General features: G+C 38.3%; 2 protein-coding genes across 2 annotated transcripts in view; one reads left to right on the top strand and one right to left on the bottom strand.

Annotated features, from left to right (window-relative positions):
- Positions 1–9,040, bottom strand: part of LRRC2 (leucine rich repeat containing 2) — a 210,553-nt gene that overhangs the window by 156,559 nt on the left and 44,954 nt on the right. The gene's annotated exons all lie outside the window — the stretch shown is intronic.
- On the top strand, positions 3,005–9,029 carry LOC100548067 (cryptic protein-like). The gene is given in 6 exon segments (XM_031557334.1): positions 3,005–5,660; positions 6,267–6,316; positions 6,424–6,455; positions 6,457–6,601; positions 7,467–7,569; positions 7,652–9,029. Coding segments are annotated over 6 exon segments (480 nt in total). The 5' UTR covers positions 3,005–5,637; the 3' UTR covers positions 7,779–9,029.

Raw genomic sequence — 9,040 nt, 5'->3', positions numbered from 1 at the left:
TTAATGATTAACCTCTAGACTCAGTAGAATGTATATATGTATATCTACAGAATAATCTATTATGATGCTGGTAATAATCATAAATTTATGTCAGGCTGCGACAGAACACTGCTAGGGAATTACATCTTTGTACTGCATCTGCGTAAGATTTCTGCTCCGAAGGACTGTTAAAGCTGTTTCCTCTCATTTGATAATATCACTCCCATCTTGTTTGCACTAACCTTTATCCATATGCTGTCAGAAGGTTGCAGAATGACTGTCTTCTTCATTAGTTGGTGCCAACAGTTTGAAAGCATAGAAGGTAGTATTATTATCATGTGGACATATTAGCTGTGAGTTATTCTCCAAGGATGAGAATGGGAATTCAGATTTATGAACTGGTAGCTGTTTACAGACTCTACAGTCATTTTAATCTGGTAGAAATCATCTCTGCTTCAGAAAAAAGCTACCATTCAGCTGGGCACAGCTCTTTATTCCTGTCTCCTGCTTCAGCCACTGCTAATTATCATGTGGCAAACCATAACAGAGAACTGATCCAGATGAAATTAACCATTTTTGGCAGCTCAGTTTTCAGTCAAAGTAACTCCCTGTTATAACTCACTCATAGATTCACAAACAGTAATGGTGGTGTGAGCAAGTCAGTATGAAGAAATAGCCCATGCTGTAAGATAGAGGGGAACTCATTTTTTTAGCATCAGTAGCCATTTGTCCTTCTTAAGTTGATCATGGTCCAGTGGCTTTAATTAAACTAGTGCAGATCACTATGCAGATTAATTCACTTTCCTCCTTCTTATATCCTCAGATCAATTAGTGACAGATTCAAACTCAAGCAGCCATTTTTGATATGGTGTTAAAAAAAAATGTTTCTTGGGGCATTTATGCTGCCTACTGAAACAAGTGAAAGCTCTTGTGCCCAGATCTCCATTTTACAATGAGGCAAATATATCAAACCATACACAATCCCACAGAATGTCCCTTATGGTTCTCAGAGAGCATACAAATTATTCATTTAAGCTGTGTTAAGTTTTACACAGCTTTAAAAATCAACAGCTCCTAGGTAGCTATCAGAAGACCAACAAAAAAATGAACAAGTAAGAATACAAATCTCCAGCTGGCTCCTATTACATCTTTCCAGCCAGCATCCTCACCATGTAATTAGTTAAGTGCACTCTGAGCATTCCCAAGCTAGACTGCCTGGACTCACTTCTCAGAATTCTTCAGGGAATTCTGAGTCACCCAGCCAGGCTGCCAGCTTTACTTCACAGATGTCTGTATTCCCAAGACTTCAGTAAATGCCTGGGGAGACGACTGCTTTCCACTTCTTTCCATAATACTTTACGTAACCAACTTAACAGTGCCCAATCTTGTCAGTGATCTGGTCCTAGCCCTAAGCTGGAGTTTTGCAAATCAAAGGTTTCTGATCAACAGATGCTTTGGCTGCACTAGCCTTCACTGAATTTTGCATACCCATGAACAGTTTGAAACCGAAAAAACAACGGAGTAACTTGCCATGCCAGTGAGTTATGTCAAGCAGGTATTCCTTTTATTACAGTGCTGGGTTCATGGGGATCGCTCCACCAACATGCAAATAGCGACTACATATTTAAAGGCATAGTGTATACATATTCATTACATTCCAAGGATATGGGCAGAAATTCCGAAAATAATTAACATCTCTTGTGGTCATGGGATGAAGGATGAAGTCATTCTCATTGTAAATTTCCAACCTTTTAAGGGGGGAGGATAATCCAAGCCAGTTCCCACTAATGTTACGTTGAGCTAAGGCATCTGTTTTGCCATCTTATCTTCAACAACAGGTCATCTATTTTACTTTCTTATCTTCACTTGACAAGTTTTGCTGCCTCCAAATTCCGTTCTTGAGCTTACATTTACACAAGCCTTCCATCCTTCAGCTCATATCCACTCAAGTCATGCAAAAGGCTGTTCTCGCAATATGGAAAAGCTGTTTTCATGATTCAACTCTTCGCAGTACATCTCCAAGGAAGCCAGGGAAATCAAAGTTTTTCTCATTTTTGCTGCTACTTTTTTCTTCCTTTTTCTTTTTTTAAATACTATAGTACCCCTAGTCTTCAGGAATTTATTGATCCTGAAGCTCTCAGAGATATTGAGTATCATACACTTGGAACTAGGTACTAACACAGCAAAAACTAGCATTCATTCTCCACACTTCATCTTTCAGATTAGTCTTCCATTTGCACATTAGGAACTGAAGCCAGAAGAGACTGCAGACCTACAATTTCCCACATGAGCACAACAGATTCCATGTACTAACGAAGTTACACCATGTTTTAAAAGAAAATAGTGATAAAAATCTGAACAAAAGAACCATCTGATTTGCTCACATCCTGTTTGTTGTTACATACTTCATACTGTGCATTTCTTTACAGTGCTGTTTCTTACAGATTCATTGCCAGAGGTAAGCTGATTTTCACCATACTCTGGAGGCATTGGACACGCAACGTTGATAAACCTCTCATAACCTTCACAATTGTGAAGGAAAAATTGTGTTCAAGACTTATCTAGTCGTTAGACACATATTAACAGCAGAATAACTGAGTGGCACCTGCTAGAGATCATCTAGATGAGTGCCACAAATATTACGCAAGGAACGAAACACCTTCCCTGTGAAGATAGGCTAAGACAGCTGCAGATGTTCAGACCATAGAAGAGAAGGCTCCAGGGATATCTGATAGTTGCTTTTCAGTATCTAAAAAAGGGCTATCAGAAGTAAGTGGACAGAAACTTTAGTGGATCCTTCGTGATAGGACAAAGGAAAAATTGTTTCAGCTAAAAAGCGGGAGGTTTAGATTGGATATAAGGAGGAAGTTTTTTGCAGAGTGGTGAGGCACTGGTACAGGTTGCCCAGTGATGTGATGGAAGTCCTGTTCTTGGAGACATTCAAGGTCAACCTGGATCAGGCTTTGAGCAACCTGATCTAGCTTTAGATGTCTCTGTTCATTTTGGGAAGTTGGACTAGATGACTTTTAAGGATCCCTTCCAATTCAAATAATTCTATGATTCTTTTTCTTCTACCCTTAACCATATAGACCCTTTGTCCTCCTCTAAGAACTAACAGTACTGTACAGTAGGTGTACTAACAGTACACCTAATACTTAATCACCTGTTATGTACATAGTGCTCAACCAAAATGCTCCAGACCAGCTCTTTGATTTGCTCCACTCTTACCTTCATTGTGGCTCATAAAGTGGATGTGTGGTTCTTACTACAGTTTCTCTCAAATCTCTGCACAGAAGCAATTTCTTTCTCACAGATTCTGTCAACAAACAGCAGTGCTTTTCTACACTGACAAACCAACATCATCTCCATAGTGTAGCAAGGCAACAGCAGCATCTGTGCAATTTATGTTGTCCTCGTGTGTTGTTTCATGTGTACCTTTTCACTGAGACTTCATGGAGGCGGAAGGAGGGAACAAGGTATCACAGTGAGAAATGTTTACCAACTGCTTTACAGTTCCCAGGTAGTTAACTCTTGCACTTACAGACTTGACTTCTGATCCCAAACAAATGGTACAAGGTGTTAAAAATGATCAGTAATTTTTTTACAACCATCTCCATTTTGAAAGTTATCTCCAGTGTGGTGTTGGGAATCTGACACCCTAGAAAGCTCTCCAAAATAAATATGCTGATACTGCATTTACTAAAAGCAAATAAACAAAAACCAAGAAGTGTGATATTCTTGTGTTTCCTTATCTGTATTTATTTTTCCCTCCTTCAATCTATGGGAAGGGAAAAACCAGCAAACTAGATCCTAGGTGACAGTACTTCAGCATCATAATAATTTAAAAAGAAAAAAAAAAAGACAGTAAACAAATGTAAGTACAGGTGTTCTAGGTGTTCTATTTTAACTCAAAACTCTAATGCTACTACACAGCTGAAGAAAAGGCTTGAACTCAAACTAAAATATAAGTTGTTTGAATTAGAAATATTTTACTTCGGGAAACATTTTCATATGCTGATAAGCTCCAGCTCCAGACATATATATATTATGAATACGCACAGAAATGATGTATCTTCCATTTACTGTGAAACATCCTAATTAAGAACAGCATCTGTACTCACAACAGTACATGTCAGTGATGGTTTTTATGCCAATGCCAAGGAGTTAGCTTACATCCACAAGAGAACAGTTGAGGTTAGATCAATTGGAGTCAACAGCGCAACTGGTGCTGTGAATGCTGTTCCCAGTAACAGAGCACTCTTTCCTCCAAACAGCAAGCACTCCCTGTGAAAAGAGCCATTTCATGTCTCCAGACATGCAGTTCTATTCTTCCATTGGATATCAGCATCCCCACAGGAGACATAAGATAACATGCTCTCAGAGCACTGTCAGTTTACTTCAGTGATAAGCTAGTTGAATAAATTAGAAATATTCCCTCACAAATTAAACTGGCCTTTTACCTCATTGGATGGAGAGTATTTTGCTACCAAACCAAAGTGTTTCCAAACCACTTGTCTAATAAGAACAAAGCTGCCAAACTTCAGGCAAGATGTCTTACAGACTGCAAGAGATGGCAATATTTTTAGCCAGTACAGTCAGTTCTTCATGAGGGTCTAGTTCAAATATCTGATGTAGGTTAGCCATGCTACTGTCTCTGTTATCTTGATTTGTGTTGGTTTAATGAAAGTAGCCCTCTTCTACATGCCCTTGGAAACAAAACCTGCCTGTATTGCTGCAGTTTCCTCTTGCAGCTTAGGTAAGAATAGTATGCACTGCAGGATATTTTGAAAAAAAGATGGCCAAAAGCCATTTAACAACTGTCCAAAGCTGCAGGCGTTCTTGTCATTGTTCCTGAGGCATTGTAAAATTGTGAGCATTCCTAGATCCCTTTAGTGTAGTGATAAATAAAGTGTCAGATCATTATGCATAGACTAGGAATGCTCTCTAATGGGTTTGTCATTGCAAAAATTTTCAAAGATTGTCTTCAGAATTTATGAATGGCTGTTGTGAAACAACAGATATCTGTCAAGAACCTTGTACTTCTTTCTGTAATGTCGCTGATAGTAATGTGTTGTGCAGGCTCTCCCTCTCGAAAGACCTCTCTCAAAAAGGCAAAATTTTATAAAGCTAGAGCCCCCTGTAGGAACCCATAGTAGAGACAAGTTTTGTTACGTGCTTTCTGCAGAATTTTTTTCTTTCCTAAGTAGTATAACAGTGTATATACAATTTTTTCTTTTCTTTTCTTTTCTTTTCTTTTCTTTTCCAATTAACAAGTAAATTGGAGTTGAGAACTTACTGGCTTCACTTTTCAGTGGTCATGGTCCCTTAAATCTCTAGCCAGCTGTATCTAACCCCACTTTGCTCCACCCTTTAGCAGCGCATGTTAATCAAGCACAGGATAAGGAGTCCCAGTCCAAGACCCCTCTCCCTTCCTGGAGCTCAGTGGGGGCTCAACAAGAGATACGTCTGGTAACTATGTCTTTTCTACGTTGTCGTGAGCTGGACAGAAAGAGAAAACTTTCCTCTGTCAACCTTTCTGCCTGTCTTAGTACTGTATATGGTGCAAGGACAACTGCATGTAGCAGCCTTCAGTGAGGGACTTTGGACCTCTGCTCAAGCTTTCCTGGAGGAATACACACTATTTCAGGCTGCGGGAAAATGTACTGGCGAAAACATGTTAGGTAAGGCTGCTTGCACTGCCGAGTACCCCTTCTAGATTAAGGATGGTTTGTCTTTTAATAGTACTTATTTTGATTGTGAATCGGGACAGGATAATGAAAGGAACTAACGTGCCTGGAACCGAAGGTGAAGGCAAATGTTTCCCTCTTGGTTTTGCTACTTCTGTAACTAGATGATAGTAACTAAACTGTGGTAAAGAAATGTATGGAAAGAAAACGTTTAACTGGTTGTCATCCAGAAAGTGTATGATATCTGTATCTTTCTGGAGGAAGGCATAATCATTACATAGATAGTGGGAGGACAGTTAGATTAGATGATCTTGAACTTTCTTTCCAACCTTGTGATTCTATGATTCATACAAGTCCTTGTTTCCTCTTTCTCTCCCTTCTGTTTCTCTTCTATTTTTTTTTCTACTTTTTTTTTTTCAAATTCATGATCTTGAGATTGTTGCTGTGATAATTACTGCGGTTATGAAATATTTATAGTTTATAATTCCAGTGCTAGATAAGTCTTTGGAAAAGTTCCTTCCCTCCCTCGAACTCCAAACATCTTTTTTGTTCCCTGTGTCATATTAACACAAATCTAATTCATTTATCTGGCTTTCGTAGAATTCTTTTCACTGTGACTCTGATCTGGCAAGCCATTCATTTAGGAAAAGGTAAGGAAAACTTTATGTTTTCCCACTGCTCCTTGTTTCTTTTATAGATTCATAGTATGTATTTCTTCATTACAAGCTATCTTTTCATTTTTTCACTCCATTTCAAGGCCGTGAAAAAGAAGAACATGAAAAAAATATGAAAAAATCTCAGCATCACAGCGCAAAAGCAACAGCCTAAGAATTCAGTGACAATTATAGATGCTTTCAGTGACATGAATCAGAGTTACCAAAGCAGAAAGCAACAGGATTTCAGGGAATTTGTACCTTTTACTGGGATTACAGAGAGTAGGTAACTTTATTCGTTTAAACAGTCTCATAAAATCGATTTTTTTTGTTGTTGTTGTTTCTGAGGTTTTGTTTGTTTGTTTGTTTTAAATACAATACCATAACAATCCTTTGATTGTTCTCCTGGGCCCTGAGCTGGCGGAAAGCTTCCGACCTGTTGGTTTTCTACGGCAGTTTTAAATTTTCCCGTGGCCTGTTACGAAATGCTGTTAAGGATTTAAAGTAAAAACAGCGATTTCTCATCTGCAAAATGTTCCACATTGATAAAACAGAACATTTGGAATTAAGAAATGTTTGGACTCTTGGACTTGGAAAGGAGTTCATAAAATTTTGTAAAATCCTCTCTATTTTGTAAAATCCACCGTGACCAAAAACTATTTCACAGGAACAGAAGAAATTGAGCAGAAAAGCTCTATCCCAGGCATCACAGAAATGCCTGCGGGAACGTGCTCTTTCAGACTCAAGACTAAGCGGCTCTTCTCCCTAACAATGCCTCCTTTCTTCGAAAATTAGCAGCACTTCCCAGTAATTGCTCTCTTTCTTCGTGTGACTGAGACATGCCTCAGTCAAGGTGAAATAATTCACTTGGGTACGTGCTGGGTCTGTGGGACATGCCGGGCCTTTCTTCTTGACTATGCCGTAATCCCTGGTAGTTTGCTTCTAAACCCTAACCAAACAAACTCGGCCTAACTGTGCAAACACTCTTAACAAGCAGCTAATTTTATTGTCTCTAAAGACAATAAAACTACGTATCTTTTTCTACTGGAGAGAACAAGTGAGGAAAAAGGGAAGTTTCACAGCCCATTGAATGCTTGGTACACCCAATGTTGTCTTGCTTTGTAAACTCCTTAATATCGTCTCGCAGGTAAAAATCTGAACAGAAACTGCTGCCAAAACGGAGGGACCTGCATCCTAGGGGCTTTCTGTGCATGCCCAAAGCATTTTAGTGGCCGACACTGTGAGTTAAGGTAAAGACTAAATCAAAACCAGGGAGCTCCAGCCTTCCTGGCTATATCTTGTGGTGGTAAATGTCTCCCTTGTCCTTGACAGAAAGTGCGGCAGCATTGCCCATGGCGACTGGGTGATGAAGAGCTGCTGGCTGTGTCGGTGTCTCTATGGCACTCTGAAGTGCCTCTCTCAAAACACCCAAGACAACTGTGGTAAGGGTCAACGGTAAATTGAGGTTTTATTTTATTGCTGTGCTTTTTGTTTTGTTGTTGTTGTTATTTTGTTGTTGTTGTTGTTGTTATTTTTATTTTTTTGACAGGTGGGCAGCGGAATTGTCTTCTGAAATGTTGGTTTACTTGAAGGAATGCTGGATGTGCTCTATTTTATCTTTTTTAACTCTATTTTGCTTCAGAGAATATGTCAGTGAAATAGACAGCAACAGACAGCAACACAGCTGTTGCTTTATATAACATAAAATACTGGGAAATCTTTATAATCCTGTTCAGCAGAAAACTTTCTCCCATTTTAATTTGAAGTTACAGGGATGAATATTTTCCTGTTCTGCAAAATCTGCATATGTTTGAGTTTCTACACAACTAAGCGATTTGTATTACAAAATTGCACAGGAAATATATACATATATATTTTTTTTTAATCAGGAGCAAGAGAAAACGTAGATGTAAACTATAGTAGTAGTAGAAACCAATATTAAACTAGAGAAATAAGTACTGAAAATTATAGTAAAAGCTGCTCAACACATATAAGTAGCTGAAAATTAGTCTGAATTCTCATCTGTGGCTTAATTCTCAAAATTCTGTCTTATGAAGTTTTAACACTAAGAATTCTACACAAATAATGTACAGTCAAAGCCCTGGCCAGTGTACAGTAGTAGCATACAATCTCCTCAAATGCACTACATTACTTTGTTGTCTTTAGGTTAAATATAAATATATAAATATATATATACAGGTGAAAGTCTGAGCATTTTTAAATGCAGTATATCAACAACATCGAACATTTACAACATTGCTTTGTATATACTTATTTTCCATGGAAAACTGAAAGCTGTTACAACGAACATTTTCAATATCCTGAGATGATTAATAAGAGTTCAAAGTTATTTTATCTCTATTGGCAAAGTTAGTGCATAATATTCTTGCTGTCCTCCATTCTTAATGTCTCACTCTTACCTTGTCAGCATCAAAATTAAGGTTTGGCATGAGAGAAAATTTACCTAGTCTCACTTTACCCGAAAGAACTACCAGCTTCTTTCCTGACCAGATTCCTATCTGTGTAGCACTGCACTGTGAAGCTGTGACTCCTGATTTATATTACCCATCTAGAAATAAACTGTTATTTAACAACTTGAGTCTTTCAAGTCCCTTGGAAATCCCAACCACGTTATACATCGCAATCTCGGGGAGCTAAAATGCAGAAGAGAGGTGAAATTCTTATATTTGCAAGCCACAGATAAACAAACAATCAATTAAA

The sequence above is a fragment of the Meleagris gallopavo genome, chromosome Z (genome assembly GCF_000146605.3).
Source record: "Meleagris gallopavo isolate NT-WF06-2002-E0010 breed Aviagen turkey brand Nicholas breeding stock chromosome Z, Turkey_5.1, whole genome shotgun sequence".
In the NCBI taxonomy this organism is placed as follows: domain Eukaryota; kingdom Metazoa; phylum Chordata; class Aves; order Galliformes; family Phasianidae; genus Meleagris; species Meleagris gallopavo.
The sequence above is the reverse complement of the archived record's forward strand: the minus strand, read 5'-3'. Positions and strand labels throughout refer to the sequence as shown.